The 19,938-nt window shown below is 35.8% G+C and overlaps 1 protein-coding gene and 1 pseudogene across 1 annotated transcript in view; both read right to left on the reverse strand.

Moving 5' to 3' along the window:
• Window positions 1-19,938, reverse strand: part of VWA8 (von Willebrand factor A domain containing 8) — a 519,173-nt gene that overhangs the window by 441,225 nt on the left and 58,010 nt on the right. Inside the window, exon 4 of the mRNA XM_044669384.1 lies at window positions 11,438-11,548. Coding sequence (XP_044525319.1) covers window positions 11,438-11,548 — 111 coding nt within the window. The remainder of the gene's footprint in view (window positions 1-11,437; window positions 11,549-19,938) is intronic.
• Window positions 9,840-10,288, reverse strand: LOC123239190 (annotated as a pseudogene).

The raw sequence follows: 19,938 nt of genomic DNA on the forward strand, positions 1-19,938 counted from the left end.
TCCAGTTATCCCAGTAATTTTTTACCAAATACTGATTTCTTATCCCAATAGCCTAGATTGATATTTTTCTCAAATACAAGGTTACTATATTTTACTATTATTTGCTGTAGTCCATTCTGTTCCACTGATCTTCCTTTCTATTTGTTTCTTAGCTAGTCCCAGGTAGTTTTGATAATTACTACTTTACAATACAATTTAAAATCTGGTGCTGACACTGCATATATTTTCAGGAAATTTCTCTGTATTAGTTAGTTTTGCTGATGTGTTTTCTCTTCCTCTTTTTTATTTTAAAAATAATATTTGTTAAGATGACCTGACCCTTTGGGAGGGGAGACGGAAGCAGAGTAAAATTTGGGTGAAATAAAAACAAAAGCTTTAACAAAATTTTATGTTTAAAAGACATTAAACCCTATCTCTGTGATCAACAATATTAAGCTCCAAGAAATATTAGGTTTCCATTAGAAAAAGAGATATAGAGAAAAGCAATTTAAAAAGTAGATATGATATATTTTTATTCCCCATGGCTTAAAACTGAAAATTTTTAGAAGAATATGAGCTCACCAGTTTCTCTGAACAGAATCAATACTTTTTACTTTAACAGTCCTTTATTTCACATAAGAAAAGCTAGTTAAATATATAATGTATAGCACAACAGGAAAATATGGCTTACCAATATGATTTACCAATTAAATCAATAATATTCATATTCACATTCTCATAAGCCACAGGTATCACTATTAAAATAAAGACAGGCAAAAAACTTCAATATCTGAACAAGAAATCAACTAATATAAGTTAGTGATGATGCCAGTTTCACAAAGGCATGAAAATATTGCTTTGTCCAGTATGTAAAACTGAAGGATCAGTGATCACTACTGGAAAAAAAATCATGTAATGTCTACAACCTAGGTTATCAATCATATGTTGGCCCCTTGTCTATTCAAAGCTTGTGTTCTTATTGTCTCTCAAGGCTTCCATACATAACACATTACATTTTTTAAAATAAATTAAAAAAAACATTTTTATACCAAGAGCTTCTGGTTCAGAAAGAAAAAAAATAGTTCGCAATATACATATAAAATATTGAAAAATAGAAACTAAATAGAGTGTTGTATCATCTTTAAATAAGGTCTCCTCCACATACAAAGGTTATGTTAATGAGAGAACATTGGAGATACTTGAAAGAATATTTATAGAATCACAGTGTTTTCTATGATCTTAACTAAATTTCTAGTGCAAATTAATAATACCTTCTTTCATCTTCTTATTAGGTTTTTTAGAATTTTGCTTAAAGTCACTAATGACTTCCTCATTGTCAGAAATATCTAGGTTCTAAATTCATTTCAGATACTTTCTAAATAGACGTGGCTCTGGACAAGTCACTTATTCTTTCAGGCAATTTTATAATTCAAAATGAGAAGGATAATATCCGGGTTGTCTGCATCATACCCAGAGTTTGTTGTAAGGCAGAATGAATAATCTGTGTAAAGTGCTTTGCAAATCTCAAATCTTAAAAGGTAAAACAAGTATGTTGTTTTTATTTTTTACTATTGCTAGATGGCATGATCTTTTTCTCATTCTCTTTCTTGTGAATACTCTGCAACATGTGATGCTACAGATTACTTTCAGGGATAGGTATAAAGATAAAAGTCCCACCCTTGGTTTCAAAATGACAATTTCACATGTATAAGATAAGGGAATGTGTGGCCAAACAACAATTCATAACAATAGTTCATGTGAAAAAGACAAAACTGGATAACCTAGTTCAAGACAGCCAAAAAATGATGTGCTAGTAAACTTCCCCAACCAGGCATCTATACCAGGCTACTGTAACTATTGTGGAAGGTAGCTGCAACAGTCTGACTGAGAGGTGACAGGGCTTTAATGGCTATATGAAAGGAGAAAAAAGGATTTATGAGAAATGTGGAAGCAACAAAAGTTCAAGATCTGGCAACTGATCTGATATATGAGGTAAAAAAGAATGAAAAGTCATAGATGGAAAAGAAGTTGTGGACCTGAGTGACTAGAAGGAAGGTGGTAGCTTTAATAGTAAAAATTTGAAATAAAAAAAAACTTGCAAAAGGGAATAGATTTTGAGAAAAAGTGATAAATTCTGTTTTGTAGGTAATGAATTTGACAGACTAATAAGTCATAAAGCTCTAAATCTGCAAAGGTATTTTGTGATGTGTAATGGAATGATTGGTTCTCCTCAGCTGGAAGAAGTCTCCAGTCAGCAGCCTGGCCTGAGTAAAGGCCATATGCAGGGGCTCCTGCTCAAATCTTCAAGGATGTTGGTATGGATATGGATATCATTTGCACAGAAAACTTAACTTAGTGGAGATGATGACATTACCAAATGAGAAAGTATAAAAAGAAGAGGATAGAATCTGGGACAGAGTTTTGGGATACATCCACAGTTGAGAAGCAGTGTGATACAGACAATGAACAAGTAAAGGAGACTGAAAAGGAATGGTCAGGCAATTTGGAGAACCAAGTGAAAGTAGTGTTACCAAAACTAAGAAGGCATGAATATACAGGAGAAGAGAACAGCCAACAGTGTCTAATGCTGTAAAAAAGGACAAGAAGAAGATTGCCTGAGAAAAAGCCTTCATATTTGGCAATTTCTTGTTAGTGATTGTTAGTAATGCCAGAAACAAAGAAGAAAAGAAAGAAAACACATGAAGCATTTAAGAAGATTCAGAGGGAAATAGGCTTTGAAAATAATAGGTTGAATTTATGATATATTTAAAAGAACAAATAAGCTATATATAGGGAAGATTCACAATATCAAATGCACGCCTCTCTATGTATAGAAATGTTGATGCTTGGTGATGTTTGTTAAGTTTGAAATAACAAATGATGCAATTGGGAGCCAGATTGCAAAAACTGAAAATTCAGCAAGAGGAGAGGAAGCAAGGGCAATGATTGTACGTGGCTTTTTCTAGGAGAGAAGAGTACTGGGATGATAGTTTGAGGGGATGGGAGTGTCTAGTAAGATTTTTTTTAAGGATAGAGGAGACTTAAGTCATGTTTGTAGGCTATAGAGAAGGAAGCAACAAACAGGGAGAGACTGAAGATTACAAAGCAAGAATGACTGTGGAGGCAATTTGATAGAGAAAACAGGGGCTAGATCAAGAGAATAGCCAACAGGTAGAAGGTTAATTTTGTTGAGGAGAAAGATCTGCTCTTCATTACAGAATGAAATAAAGGAGAAAAGAATGGGGAAGGGAGAGTAATATCAAGGAGTTTGGTTTTTTTATTTGTTAAAAGGATTTTGTTTTTATCTTAAGGGAAAGGGAAGGCAGATGAGAAAAAATAAATGCTTGATCATTAAAAAAATAAAATTTAATTGCAAATGAAATATACATTTAAAAACATTGAAATAAAGGAGGTAAAATACAAGTAATACAACCTGAATACAATTCTTTATTTAACAATGTATTCCCTCAACTTAGCATCCTCCTTCTGACTATGGAAAGTGAATACAAATACTATTTAATTTTTTTTAATATTTTCCCATAGTTACATATTTCATGTTCTTTCCTTCTCCCCCAAACTCCCCAAACCCCCTGTAGCCGACATACAATTCCACTGGATTTTACATGTATCATTGATTAAGACCTAATTCCATAGTATTGATAGTTGGACTAGTTATTGCTTAGCATCTACATTCCCAATCAGCCCATGTGTTCAAACACTTGTTTTTCTTCTATGTTCTTACTCCCACAGTTCTTCCTTTGAATGTGGCTAGTTTTCTTTCTCATAAGTCCCTCAGCCTTGCTCTGGATCCTTGCATTTATGTTAGTAGAGAATCGCTTATGTTCCATTGTACCAGAGTGTATCAGTCTCTGTATACAACATTCTCCTGGATCTGCTCCTTTCACTCTGCATCAATTTCTGGAGATCATTCCAGTTCACATGAAATTCCTCCAGTTCATTATTCCTTTGAGCACAATAGTATTCCATCACCAACAGATACCACAATTTGTTCAGCAATTCCCCAATTGAAGGGCATTCCCTCATTTTCCAATTTTTTGCCACCACAAAGAGGGCAGCTATAAATATTTTTGTACAAGTCTTTTTCCCTATGCTCTCTTTGGGGTATAAACCAAGCAGTGCTATGGCTGGATCAAAAGGCAGATAGTCTTTTAAAGCCCTTTGGGCATACTTCCAAATTGCCATCCAAAATGGTTGGATTCACAACTCCACCAGCAATGCATTAAAGTCCCAATTTTGCCACATCCCCTCCAACATACCCCACTTTCCTTTGCTGTCATGTTAGCCAATCTGCAAGGTATGAGGTGATACCTCAGAACTGTTTTGATTTGCATTTCTCTAATTATAAAAGATATAGAACACTTTTTCATGTGTTTGTTGATAGTTTTGATTTCTTTATCTGAAAATTGCCTATTCATGTCCCTTGCCCACTTATCAAATGGGGAATGGTTTGGATTTTTTTGTACAATTGATTTAGCTCCTTACATATTTGAGTAATTAGACCTTTGTCTGAGGTTTTTGTTATAAAGATTTTTTTCCCAATTTGCTGCTTCCCTTCTAATTTTGGTAATATTGGTTTTGTTTGTACCAAAACTTTTTAGTTTAATATAATCAAAATTATTTATTTTACATTTTGTAATTTTGTAATTTTTTCTAACTCTTGCTTGGTTTTAAATTCTTTCCTTTCCCAGATATCTGACAAGTATATTATTCTGTGCTCACCTTATTTACTTATAGTTTCCTTCTTTATATTCAAGTCATTCACCCATTCTGAATTTATCTTGGTATACAGTGTGAGACATTGATCTAGACCCAATCTCTCCCATATTGTTTTCCAATTTTCCCAGCAGTTTTTTTTCAAATAGTGGGTTTTTGTCCCAAAAGCTGGGTTCTTTGAGTTTATCATAGACTGTCTTGCTGAGGTCGCTTACCCCAAGTCTATTCCACTGGTCCTCCTTCTGCCTCTTTGCCAGTACCATATTGTTTTGATGATTACTGCTTAATAGAATAGTTTAAGCTCTGGTCCTGCTAGGCCCCTTTCCTTCATATTTTTTTTCATTATTTCCCTTGATATTCTTGGTCTTTTGTTCTTCCAAATGAACTTTGTTATAGTTTTTTCTAATTCAGTAAAAAAGTTTTTTGGTAGTTTGAGAGGTATAGCACTAAATAAGTAAATTAATTTGGGTAGGATGGTTGTTTTTATTGTTACCTCGTCCTACCCATGAGCAATCAATGTTTTCCCAATTGTTTAGATCTAGTTTTAATTGTGTGGAAAGGGTTTCATAGTTGTGTTTGTATAATTTCTGTGTTTGTCTTAGCAGATAGATTCCTAAGTATTTTATAGTGTCTAGGGTGATTTTAAATGGAATTTCTCTTTCTAACTCTTGCTGCTGTGACATGTTGGAAATATATAGAAATGCTGATGATTTATGTGCATTTATTTTGTATCCTGCAACTTTGCTAAAGTTTATTGATTGTTTCTACTAACTTTTTAGTTGATTCTCTAGGATTTTTTAAGTAGACCATCATATCATCTACAAAGAGTGATAGCTTGGTCTCCTCACTGCCTATTTTAATACCTTCAGTTTCTTTTTCTTCTCTAATTGCTACTGCGAGTGTTTCTAGTACAATGTTAAATAATAGAGGTGACAATGGGCATCCTTGTTTCACTCCTGATCTTATTTGGGAATGCTTCTAATTTATCCCCATTGCATATGATGTTTGTTGATGGTTTTAGGTATATACCACTTATTATTTTTAGGAAAGGCCCTTCGATTCCTATACTTTCTAGTGTTTTCAGTAGGAATGGGTGTTGTATTTTGTCAAAGGTTTTTTCAGCATTTATTTAGATAATCATGTGATTTTTGTTGCTTCGCTGGTTGATATGGTCAATTATGTGAGTAGTTTTTCTAATATTGAACCATCCTTGCATTCCTGGTATAAATCCCACCTGATCATAATGAATAACCCTCATGATCACTTGCTGGAGTCTTTTTGCTAGTATTCTGTTTAAAATTTTTGCATATATGTTCATTAAGGAGATTGGTCTGTAGAATATTAAGGAGTTTTAAGACATAAGGGAGAAAAGAAGGAGCTCATGGCAAACAGTCTCTATTCTGTCATTATAATATGAGGCAAAATGAATATGTAGTCTTGAGTAAGTCACTAATACTAAAAGTTGACAAACAATTGATGATGAATTTCTTGCCCCATCAAAATCTCAGACACACACACACACACACACACACACACACACAGAGCCATACTTTTTCTACCAAGCTCTGGTGACAGATTTCTAACTCCATCCTAGACCAATCAAGAACTACATCAAATTCCACATTTTCTAACAGAATTTAATATCTTACTAAAATAAATCACTGCTCCTTTGGAATCCCTTAACTTTCTACCATTCACCTAGTTACTCATGCTCACACCTTGGGTATTATCACCGACTTTCTCCTTTCTTTCGTATCCCACATTCTATCTAGTCCTCAACAATAAATACCTCAAATCCATTATAACCAAAACCATATTTCACTCTTATCTGACTCCACTATTTCTATGTTAGTAGCACCACAACCCTCCCCCCATAAGATTTCCTTGTTCAAAACTCTATCTTTCTATCTTCTCTGTCCCATCTAATCAGTTACCAAGTCTTGTCAATTCTGTCTCTGTAGTATCTCTAACATATGTTCATCTCCCCTCTTTGAAATTTTCCTTCAGGGTCAGTATGTCCTGACTAGTGAATAAGTGACCACAAATTCAATAAGCCCACAATATCTAGTCAGTCCTTGACCATCAGACCAGACTGTGCCATCTACTGTAAAAGTGAAAATTGGGAAAAGCCATCTAGAAGTGTATATATTTCTATGGACATGGGAAATGTATCAAAACTACATTTCCCGTGATCCAACTGGTTTCCGTTTCCGGGTCTTTGGGCTTGGGGAGGCCAACGTCTTGACGCAGGGAAGAACTTAAATCTCCTGGGTTAGGAGGGAGTGGTCTCTTTGTCAGTAGGGTCTTGGCCAGCAGATTTGGGAGGTAGAGACAGGAAACAAAATGGAGGCGGCAGTTTTGAATGCTTACAAGCGCGTGGTCTGATAACTTTATCTATAAACATGGCTTTAATTAAAATACTAATTTATATATTTATACCAGCCTTTATCATTTTTAATATTTATACTACACTTGTCATGTTATTAGCCCTGCCACTAAACACATACTCCTCCAATAACCCCAATACTTTCTAGCTCTTACTTTAGACTTGATAATCAATTTAATGTTATCATTATACTGTTGTTCCTGAAAAAGCCATCAACTCCTCATGTAAAACCTTCCCTGGGCACCAGCCTGATACATCCCTATTAGAACATAAGCTCCTTGGGATCAGGGATTATTTTCCTTTTGCATTTTTGTCCCCAGTAGTTAGTAGAGTACCTGGTAAGGACTTAATAAATGCTTTTTTTCATTGATTCAATCATTTTAGTCTAATTGCAACCATTCCAATATAGGTCCTCATTAGAACTTGATTACAGTATTAAGGTATCACTACTGCCAATCCATCTTTCATACTATCATAATACTATTTCTTTGGGCATGCATATAGATCATGTTTCTCCTCAAAACCTTACAAACTGCCTAGCAAGTAAAGATCCAACCCCCTTGCTTAGGATGAAAGAACTTCTACAGTCTTGTGGCACCCTGCCCTTTCATCCTATATATCTACTATTCTGCTCCACAATATCACACTCTTTATTAACCAGTCCCACCCAAACCTCCCTGGCTTTGTTAAGTGTTCTCTGTGCCCAAACAGCTTGTAAAGACTTTGCTGTATTTCTTCCCTTTTAAAGTTTGACTCAGATAATAGTTAGTAATTAGTCCCTGCTGTCCCTCATAATATACGTTGTACTTCTTTTTCAGTATATTGGTTAGTTAGTAGTCACTGAGAAACAATAAGCTTCATGAGGATAGGGATCATGTCAACTAAATTTTATAACACCTCCACCAACTAGAACAATGCTCTGTACATAGCATGCAATTAAAAAATGTTTATTTAATTGAATTGAAAAACTCACTAAGTCAAATAAAAAAAAACTACTAAGAGTATCAGATTGCTTACAACAGCCTCTAGCACTTAGCAATAGAAAATCAAAGCTATCATGAAAATAGCATTCCAATTAGGTAGAGAGAAAACATTATTTATATTTTCAGTAACTCACATTCAAAGTTTTTGTTTTCCTTTTCCATACATAGATGAAGATAACCATACACTTACATAGGAATGTGATGCTACGAACTGTATAAAAACCCCTGTGGCTGTTTTCTATCAATTAAATTTTCACAAATGAAGAAAATAAAAGAAATAACATATAGTCAGCTATGCACTAATATTTTCTAATTTGAAAGATTGCTTAGAACATTTTGTGTGAAACTTCATTGAGAAGTCTAAATCGCTGAATTTTAGTCTGAATAAATAAATAAAATAGCCTTTTTCCTTCTCTTTTTGGACCTACCATAGTCAAATGATACCTGACTTCTGCATAAATGTCCTTAATAAAAACTCAAAAGGTATAGTCAATTACAAATTGCCTCTGTTAAAGGAACTCCTTAAACATGTTGAACACTTAAGATAATGTTTTTTAATAAAAATTTAAAGTGGATTTAATGAAAAGAAATTAAACATGACTGCTAATTACCAATCTGTACCTAAAAATAAAGACAAACCAACATTCAAATATATATATATATGAACTTCCCTTTGCAATTTAAATGATTTTTCAAGTTAGAAAACATTAGTACATAGCTGCTGATATATGATTTTCTGTATTTTCTTCATTTGTGAAAAAAAATGTCATCCAACACAGGCAATGAAGAGGAAGGAAAAGGAAAATGTGAAGTCAGAAGTACTGGTCTTTTTTTTTTTTTTTTAACCCTTGTACTTCGGTGTATTGTCTCATAGGTGGAAGATTGGTAAGGGTGGGCAATGGGGGTCAAGTGACTTGCCCAGGGTCACACAGCTGGGAAGTGGCTGAGGCCAGGTTTGAACCTAGGACCTTCTGTCTCTAGGCCTGACTCTCACTCCACTGAGCTACCCAGCTGCCCCCCTGGTCTTTTTTTAATGAACATTTTTGTTTAATATTCATAAGATCAAATTGCATATATTTAAATTTTTCATCATTAAATACACAGACAGACTCAAAGCCAAGCAGTCAACTTCAATTTGAAAAATCTCTTCTATTACTTTTCAAAATGTGGGAAAATGCATGTAATTATATAAAAACATACCATTTCAATTAATAAGTTTTAGACTACTGGCTAACCAGGAACTTACCACAAAACAAAGCATCATTTTAAAAGTGTTCAATTAATTCAACCATACCACTGTATTCAGATCTTCCCTAGAAACTAGCATTTCTAAGCAAAAACTTTTAAACTTAAAGTTGAAAAATACTTACAGGAAGTCTTCCATATACCCATTCTATACTACACTTCAATTTTTGACTTCTTAGATACTAGACTCTTTTGCTTTCTTTGTTCTTGAATTGAAAATTTAAAAAAAATTTATCTTTCTGATTAGATTTTCCAAATCACAGTGCAATCACTTTCTTTAAAGGACTTTTAAAACAATCTATCTTATGAATAAATGCTTTTCAAGTTAAAATGACTAAGGTCTTTCCCTATCATATTTTTAAATTAATCCTATCAATTAACTGATATCCATAACTGCCTTGTTTTAGTTTTCCTGTTAATCAAATTTTAATAATTCAAAAATATCTTAATAGTATTTAAACAGTTATTTAATGATTTTTTTTACATTATACAACAGAAATATTTAAAATTTATTACAATGGCCATTTCCACTGGTTGGCTAATGGTTCTTCCACTAAAGGCTACCAAAGAAGTCAACATTTTTCTTGCCAGTGATAATTCATTTTCAGCCTGGACAATAAACTCTTCTAGCTGGCCAGCGTGAAGCTCATCCTCTAGTTTCTAAAGATATGTTTCCTGTTAGAACCATATTCATCCTTTCACTTGTAATCTGTACTATGTATTTTCTATATGCTGTATTTGAGGGCAGAAACTCAAGAACATCAAGAATCTTAGTGTATAATAATTTTAGCTGCTCCTATGGGGTCTCACATACTGCCAGGCCAACCACACCTGTGGTCCTCTTCGGCACCTCAGCAATCTGTCACCACACAGCACCCTGGGAGCAGCAGCATTGGTCTTTATCCATATATTTTAGTACAGTAATATTCATTTAGGGTCTCATTAATACTTAAACCGTCATTGCATTCTCAAGAGGAGGAAAAGACAGTGACTATATTAAAAATGTCAGGGTTTTAATATACATTACAACATTATTTCTAAGATTCAGGTTACATCTTGCTATTGTTATGTTCAAACCCTGGGAATTGTTGGTCTCACCTTGATTGACAGGGGAGACAGTTGGAGACATCAGAATGTTCCCAGATGCCATGAGCTAGGGGCAAAAGTCAGTTGGCCTGAGAGTATAAATACCCTAATAGCCATCTGGGAGGGGCTTTTGAACATTGATCTTTGGGGGACTTGGTCCTTGACCATTGATCTGTGGGTCTCTGACCTTTGGTCATTGGTTCTCTCTGAATCTCTCTAGATCGTTAGGTATCTGAATCATCTTAGCTATTTAGGTATTTGGGCCTGGGTGGTGAACGGGAGGAAGGAGGTCTAAGAAGAAGAGAGTAGTTTTTTAAGGGTGGTTACTTCCTGAAGGCTATGAAGGCTAACACATCACAAACTGATAATAGGAAAGCTGAGAGGAAATCATCAATACAGCTGTATCCAACAGAGCAGACTCGCTCTGGTTTGGCAGTGGCCAAGCTGAACCAGGGGTTGTGAAGAATAATAGCTCCAGCTTTATAAATCAATAGCCTCCAGTCCTGAGGGATTATAGCCTACAGATATTAGCTTGACAGGATCTCCAATCCCCAATCAGTATCCTGATTATCCTTTCCCTAATTAAGATCATAGATAAAAGCATTTAATAAGTACCTTCCTGAGTGGTCATTATAACACAGCCCTTGGGGAGGGAGCAAATACAGTCAGATGAACAACGTGATCCAAGGCTAATCAGAGCCCAATATTAATAATTGATCCAACCCCAGGTGGGACCTGAAAGGATTACCCATCCACCTGACCATTTAGGGTCCTTCCTGGGCACTGTTATTTAGAAAGAGAATCATAACATCAAGCAAAGGTGATTGGGGTTGGTGTTCCCCTATTCACCAGCAACCTAGGGGAATATAGAGACACAGCTTCCTCACCAATATTCATATATCCCCTAGGAGTAGAAGTATCACCAATTTCTTTATAACACTATGTACAACTCTACTTTAGAAAATAATATGAAAAGAACTGGCTGCAACCAAGGAGAGAATTCTGGGATAAAATGAGAACTTGCCTGGTCAATGTAGAAAGCAGTTCCAGCCCGGATCTCTCTTCTTTGTTTCAGATCAGTTTCAGTAGTATCTCTGGACAGTGCTATATATTCTACCTCCCGCTTGGTCAGCTCCTGTAGAGAATAGGGTGAAATTATTACAAAACAAAGCTGCAATGTTAACATCAAATCTTGACCAAGTTATCTAACAGTATGATTGTCCTATACAGTCAACTTAATTTTAAGAATAATTCCACATTAAAACTTATCAGTGAATTTCTAAAACTTTAATATCAGAAATAATAATTTAAAACATATACATAATGGCTAGTTTTAACAATATTCATGTTTGTATTTTCTCATATAATACCTAGAGATTTTTGTGTTTAAATTTTCTCCTATGTAAGAGAATTGTGTAATTATTGTGATCTTTTTAAACAAAGATAACTAAAATTGACCTATAAATATATGTAATTTTGTTCTGTTTACTCCTATACAGTAAAAGAATGAAATAAATGTCCACAAGCCATGATATTTGAGCAGCACTATTGTATTTGTAATCTAAGTTTTAGTCTGCACAGTATATCTCCTACAATTTCTGTTTATTGTTATATAGTTTGAAAATTCAATATATTTTGTTTTTGACATCAAGTTTGATTCATATATGAAATCAATGTTTAACATAGTATAGAAAGATCAAAGGACTTGATCACTGGATCACGGAGACAATACCAATGAATCAATAGAATTCAAAAGCCTGACCAGTTTCAGCATTAGCTGGTGCTATGACTCATAGGCAAGTTATTTATGAGACTCAGTTTCCCCATCTCTAAAATTAAGACAGTGAAATTGGTCTGATGTCATTATGTTCATATTAGTAAACTTCTTTATAAACTGTAAAATATTACATAGTTTAAGTTACTATCATTACTATCTTCTGGTTAGTTTATGGAACTTTATTCAGACAACTGTTCTCTCTGTATCTCAAAAGAAGAATACTAATAATTTTGACATGCCTAAATAATAATATAATCTTTTAGGAGGTTCAAGGAACAAAAGGAAATTCATTCTGAATCTGATTATCACAAATAAGGAGGAGCTGGATGCTGGTGTAGAAATGATGGGAACCTCGGGAGGAAGTGACTATATCTTATTCATCTTAGAGTTTGTGAGAGAAAAGAGCCAAGAAAGGTTTGACATGTACCTTGTATTTTGGAAAAGCAGGTTTGAGGGGATTCTTAGGAAGAACAGATTGAACACATGGGCAAACATTCCAGAGCTTAACTTTGATTCCCAAAATTATAGAACATATTTTTAAAGCATCATTAGTGAACATATAAGGAAGAAATCAGCAATCATAAGGCATCAGTATCAAGAATAGATCAGGCTAGTTTAAATTTATTTCAATTTTTGATAGGTTACTAGACTAGTAGATGAAAGGAACTACAGTAATTATAGATTACTAAAATTTTAGTGATTTAATGACACAAGCTATTCTTGTGGACAACATAAGAAAGACATACTAGAAAATTGAATAACTGTGGATTCAGAATTGGTTGCATTGCTAGAATAAAAGTGTAATTCATTACTGGCTTGATCTCAACTTGGAAAGAAATCTCTCCAGAAAATCAAGTTAGGGAACTCTACATTAATCTGTGGAGTTTTTATCAATTTTTATCAATAATTCAGATAAAGACATGCAATACAATTTACATGAAGCAAAAAACTGAGGAATAGCTAAAACATTAGATGATAGTAAGGATTCCAAAAGCTCTTGAGTGGTAGAACACTGGACTAAATTAATTAAGATTAAACTTGGGGCAGCTGGGTAGCTCAGTGGAGTGAGAGTCAGGCCTAGAGACAGAAGGTCCTAGGTTCAAACCCGGCCTCAGCCACTTCCCAGCTGTGTGACCCTGGGCAAGTCACTTGACCCCCATTGCCCACCCTTACCAATCTTCCACCTATGAGACAATACACAAAAGTACAAGGGTTTAAAAAAAAAAAAAAAAAAAAAAAAAAAGATTAAACTTTATGACAAATAAGGTAAAATGTAGCCTTACACTTCAGTTCAAAAATCAGTTTCACAAGTTTAAGATTAAAGAGGCATGGCTGGGCAGCAGCAGTTAATTCAAAAAAGAGCTTTGGGCTTTATGACCACAAGCTCAATATAAACCATAGTGCAATATGGTAGTCAAGAAAGTGAGTGCCATCTTAGGATAAAGAGCAGCCAGGAATAAAAAGGTCAGGCAGATAATAAATATTTATTAACTGTCTACTTATGAACCAGGCACTGTGCTATAAGCTGGAAAGTAATGGTTATGCCCGGTAGGACTACATCTAGAGTATCCCATCTGGCTCTGAGCATCACCTATTGGGAAAGACAATGGGAAGCTGCAGCTGTCTAAAAGATAACAACTAGGGGGCAGCTGGGTAGCTCAGTGGATTGAGTGTCAGGCCTAGAGATGGGAGGTCCTAGGTTCAAATCCAGCCTCAGACATTTCCCAGCTATGTAACCCTGGGCAAGTCACTTGACCCCGATTGCCCACCCTTACCATTCTTCCACCAAGGAGCCAATACACAGAAGTTAAGGGTTTAAAAAAATAAAAATAAAAGATAAAATATAAAATATAATGACCAATATTGTCAGAGTTCTGGGTTAAGATGGCTGCAGAGTAGAAGCAGCGTGCTTAACCTCTCCTAACCCACACATATAGGACTCCTCAAGAGGACATAAAAACCAAATCCAGAAGAACGAAGAGACCCCCATGACAGGGCACAGCATTGAAGGTACATGGGATCAGGACATTTCAATGAAATAGCTCTCACTAAAACACGAGCTGAACAACCCACACACACACACCACCTACAGTGCCAAAGCTAGTGCACAAGAGTTAGAGCAAGTTTGGGGCATTCATTAAATTCTTGGCAGCTACCTGGGATCACCAAGGCCTGCTCCTGACAGCAGCAAGACTTAAGACCACAAGAGGCTACTTTGAACACAGACCTTGAGCGCAGGCGTGGACCTTGGGTGGGGACCCAGTGTGGAGCAGTGCAATACTGTGGAAGCAGCACCCTGAGACTGTTAAAGGAGCCTCAGGCAGAGGAGCAAGCAAGGGGACCACCAGGAGGCTTGACCCTGAGAACAGCTAGACTTGAGACACTAGGAGCCTAAAGAACACTGACCAACTGTGGACGTGAGGATAAAGCTGAGAGGGCCACACGGCACTGTGACTCAGGCAAAAACTGCTCCACAGCTCATTAGGCAAAGGGCCTGCCTGCCTCACCCAGACTTCTGACTGAGAAAGAAAAACATCACAATAATAATGGCAAGTCATGCCCAAGAACCTCTAAAGAGAAAGATCAAGAAGAAATCTTTAACACTCGACAACTTTTACACAGAAAAAATCCAAACAAAAGAGCAAACAGCAGAGGAGAACAAACAAGTAATCACATCCAAACCTTTCCCAAAAAATGAAAATTGGTCACAAGCTCTTGAATAAGTTCAAATCTGAGATCATGAGAAAGATGGAAGAGTGAAGGCAAGAAAAGTGGGAAGTAGCTCAAAAGGAAATTAACAGGTTAAAAGAAAGAAACTCCCAATTAGAGAAAGATGCTCAAAAATTAAAAAAAAATGATAATCAAATTGGAGGAAACAATGAAAAGCAGAATAGATCAAATCAAAAAGGAAAATCAAAAGATTGTAGCAGAAAACCAGTCTCTAAAGACCAGAATTGGGCAAGTAGAAGCCAATGATTTCTCAAGACAGCAAGAACAAATAAAGCAAAGTCAAAGGACTGATAAAATAGAAGGAAATATGAAACATCTCACTGATAAAATGACAGATAAAGAAAATAGGTCTAGAAGCAACGATTTGAGAATCATTGGTCTTCCTGAAAAAGCAGAAATTAATAGAAATTTGGACTCCATACTACAAGAAATTATCCAAGTAAACTGCCCTGATGTTCTTCAACAAGAGGGCAAAATAGACATTGAAAAGATCCATAGATCACCCTCTACACTAAACCCTCAAAAGACAACCCCCAGGAATATAATAGCCAAATTCAAGAGCTTCCAAGTAAGAAAATATTTTACAAGAAGCCAGAAAGAGACAATTCAGATATCAAGGAGCACCAATCAGGATCACACAGGATCTGGCAGCCTCCACACTAAAAGACCACAAGGCTTGGAATATGATATTCAGAAAAGCAAGAGAACTGGGTCTACAACCAAGTATCACCTACCCATCAAAACTGACTATATACTTCCAGGGGAAAGTATGGACATTCAACAAGGTAGAAGATTTCCAAGTATTTGCACAGAAAAGACCAGGACTAAATGGAAAGTTTGATATCCACCCACAAAAACCAAGAGAAACATGAAAAGGTAAATAAGAAACAGAGGGGAAAGAAAGAAAAATCTTATTTTTAAAATACAACAACCAGTAGAATAAGAGCATACAATATGAAGATCAATTGAAAAAACTAGGAACAGTTAGCTTGGAGAAGGAAAGATTCATGGAAAATATTGAAGTTCTATTAAATATCCTAAGGGCCATCTTATGGAAAAGGAACAAAACTTGTTCTGCTTGTCACCAAAAGGTAGAAAACAGAGAAATAGGCAGAATTTACAAAGAGACAAATTTTGGCTTGATGTGAGGACAAACACTCTGAGGACAATGGTATAGGAAAATGAAATGTGTTACCTGTAGCAGTAGTGGAATTTCTCCACTCATTTGTTGACTTTCAGGAAAAGCTAAATGACTACTTAGAGGGCTATTTTTTATTTATCTTCCTTAAAGGACCCTCACAACACTGAAAAGACTGTCATCATTTTGTCCAGAGCAACTAGTAAGCAATTTTTATGGTATAACAAGTTTTAAATAACTTCTATTTAGTTTGCTATTTGCTCAGCAGACATACTTCAAAATCTGTGCTTTTACAGCCAAACATGCACACAAAAATTTATTCCAAGAGGCAACTGAGAGCTTCATCTTCCTTGGTTCACATGATATTAATATGTCCCAATATGGGCTCAAAGCTCAACATTCAAGTCTCAATAAAAACATCCAGCTCTAATGCAGCACTGGCACAGCCTCAAATGATCAGATCTCCTGAGGCCTCACCTATATACAAACTGTAAATGAGATTTGGGGGACATCTGAGATCTGTCATTCAACAAGCATTTATTATACATCAAACACTATGCTAAGTGTGAGAAATCAAAAAACAAACAAAAAAAAAACAGTATTTACTCTCACAAAGTATTCTATAATATTCTATAATAATAAAGAGAGCCAGTACCCAAACATTAGGGATGGAGGAGAGATAGAGTCTATGTAGGGGAGACTCTCTTCTAGCTCTCCCCTCCTTGCCGAATATGCACTGCCAAGACTTCGAGGGGTGTCACCCCGAAACCAGGTGACCTGGATGGTCATGCCTCCCCACAGGATTTGGGGGCAAAGCTTCCCTATAAGAGGAGGTATGGGGGACCCCAATCTGATTCTGAAATGAGGGCGGAGTTCACCCAAGCCTCCCTCAAGATCAGTTGACTTCCCAGCAGGGGGTCTGGCTCCAAGATGGAGACAGCCAGGCTAAGCTGTGATTCCCCTTCCCCTCGTCTCTCAAGCACTCTGGAACACTATCTGACTAATGAATGGCTTTTATTAATCACAAGTCAGGGGTTAGGGAAATGGGTGAAGGACAGAGGGATTTGGGGGTGCCATCTTCTCTATTTCTATGGGGTTCATCACTTGGGAGGGAACCTTTGGGGTTTCTTGTTCCCAAGGATCTTCCCTCGCCAGTTCTCCTTCAGTTTCTATTTCTATTTGCTATTTCTATCCTTTTCTATAATTGCAAAATCAAACCAGAAAGGGTCTTTCAGCAAGGTTGGGTAATGGGGGAAGGAGCCTATGAGATTGCTCCCAAAATGGAGTCCAGAAACTTAGCTGACTGAAGTCTTGCTGGGTAAGATGCGATGGGATGCCTTTGACCAGGGAATTGAGGTTTCAGTGTCCAAAGAAAGATCCTCAGGAAGCCCTCAGGACTGGATTCAAGCTGAGATGTTCTCCTCTCTCTCTCAGTCCTCTACCGGAAGTCCTTCTCCTCCTTCTTCCTCTGGAGAATACCCAGCATCCTCTCTGGTCCCAACTGTCAGTAACTGCCACCAACGGCCTTCTTCTGGCTCTTTTTGTCCCATCCCCTATCTTTACAATTCTCCTTATATTGTAGATATGAGATCTCTATCTGAACTGTCTCAAAATATTTTCCCAACTCGAAATATTTCCCAACTTAAAATCTTGATTATATTAGTTATATTTGTACAAAAACATTTTCAATTTAGTATATGCAAAATGATCAGTATTGCATTTTCCAATGCTTTCTATCTTTTGTTAATTCATAAATCCTTCCCCTGTCCATAAATCTGATAGGTAATATGCTGCTTGTTATAATTTGCTTCTATCATCTCTCTTTATACTTAGGTCATGTTTCCATTTTGATCCTAGCAAATGGTGTTAGATATTGGGCTTTACCTAGTTTCATTGTCAAATATATAAGAATATAAACCATTCACCAATTGATAAATGGTCAAAAGATATGAATCATTTTTTGGATGAAGAAATCAAAACTATATATATATATATATATATATATATATATATATATATATATATATATAACTACAAGCAAAAATGCTCTAAATCACAATTGTTTAGAGAATTACAAATCCAAACAACTTGGAGATATATCAGACTGGCTAAAATAATAAAAGGGAAAAATTACAAATATTGGAGGGAATGTGGAAAAATGGCAACACTAAACATTACTAGTGGAACTGTGAACTGATCCAACCATTTTGGAAAGCAATCTGATAATTATGCTCAGTTATAAAACTGTATATCCTTTGACCCAGCAATATCACTATTAGATTTATTTCCTAAGGTAATCAAGGAAAAAGGAAAAATAACTATTCTAAAATACATAAAGCAGCATTTTTTGTGGTGGCAAAGAACTGGAAACCAAAGGGATGTCTATCAATTGGGGAACGCCTAAACAAGTTGTTGATTGTAAAGGAATGCTACTGTGCCATAAAAAATGACAAACAAAATGATCACAAAAAAACCTGTAAAGACTTACACAAAGTGATGCAAAGTGAAGTGAACAGGAGAAAGTTGTACACAGTTAACAACAATAATATGTGATAATGAACTGTGAATGACATAACTATTATCAATACACAAGAATCCATAACAATTCCAAGGAACTCATAATGAAAAAGGATAATCCAGTGTCACAGAACAGATGGATGTCGAATGCAGATTGATACATACCATTCTGCACTTTATTTTCTCCACAAATTTTTCTCTAATGTAATCAATATGTATCTTGTTTCACAATATGATGCATAGGTAAATATGTATTATATGATAATATATGTACAATCTATACCATATTACCTGCCTTCTTGGGGCAGAGGAAAGGGAAAGGGGAGGAATCTGGAAAAAATAAAAATAAAAAATAAAAAAGCTTACATTCTAATGGGAAGCAGCATATACTTAATGTACATATGCTACATAATCAGTACACAGAAGAAAGTACAGAGTGGATGGAAGATAACCTTAAAAGAGTGGAATTCCTTGTTATGATAATCCTGATGGTATGAGGATCTGAAGCTGGGTAAAGTGGGGTGAATCCTAAATGAGACACTTAAATTGTAGTAGTGAATCTCAAAGGACCCCCACAGCAGTAGCTGTTATTAAAATATGGTAAATCTGCTGGGCCAGAGTAGCCAGCCAGACAATGAATCCGCAGTTAGAATTTTACAGATATTTTGTCTAACTGACTCTGGACTTTAATGGATAATGTTTGACTGACTGCAAATTAACTCTGCTTTGAATGGTATAATTCACCTCTTCCCTTCAAATATCCCAAGGATATGATCTACTAAAACCCTAGGATTATGAAGCCAGATATAAAGTAAGTATAATGAAGCCAAATGAAGCCAGATCTAAATATGTATAAAGATTTATTGCTAACAGGCTTAGGGAAGGGAAGAAGGGAATGGTTGGAAAGAAGGGAAGAGGAAATCCTTAATTAACTAAGGCTAATAATGTTAATGATGATCTCAGGATTGATGTAATCAGGTATGACAGATGCCAAATTGGCCCAACCTAAATCAAGGTTACTCTGCTTATAAGGTGTTGGTGTTTCTTCTTGATGGTTAAATCAAGATCAGGGACTAATGAAACAGATTGTTACAGGTTGCTGTTGAATAAGCTCACCTAAGGCATACCCTACCAAACCCACTTGCTCCAATCCAATCTCAAATCTCAGATCCCTTCTCAGTTCAAATCCTCCCTTTTATACTCGAGCCTCAACTGCCTTGGCACCTGCCAGCTCCTGCCAGGCTCGGTTCATTCTATATTCCATGCAAGTAACTGTCCATCATCTTGATTTCAAAATGGCTGAATAATTTATCATTATACTTGTAATTGAGCGGGGAGTGAAGAAGGCAAAAAGGATAGCCTC

This window comes from Gracilinanus agilis, chromosome 3, assembly GCF_016433145.1.
Source record: "Gracilinanus agilis isolate LMUSP501 chromosome 3, AgileGrace, whole genome shotgun sequence".
NCBI lineage: Eukaryota > Metazoa > Chordata > Mammalia > Didelphimorphia > Didelphidae > Gracilinanus > Gracilinanus agilis.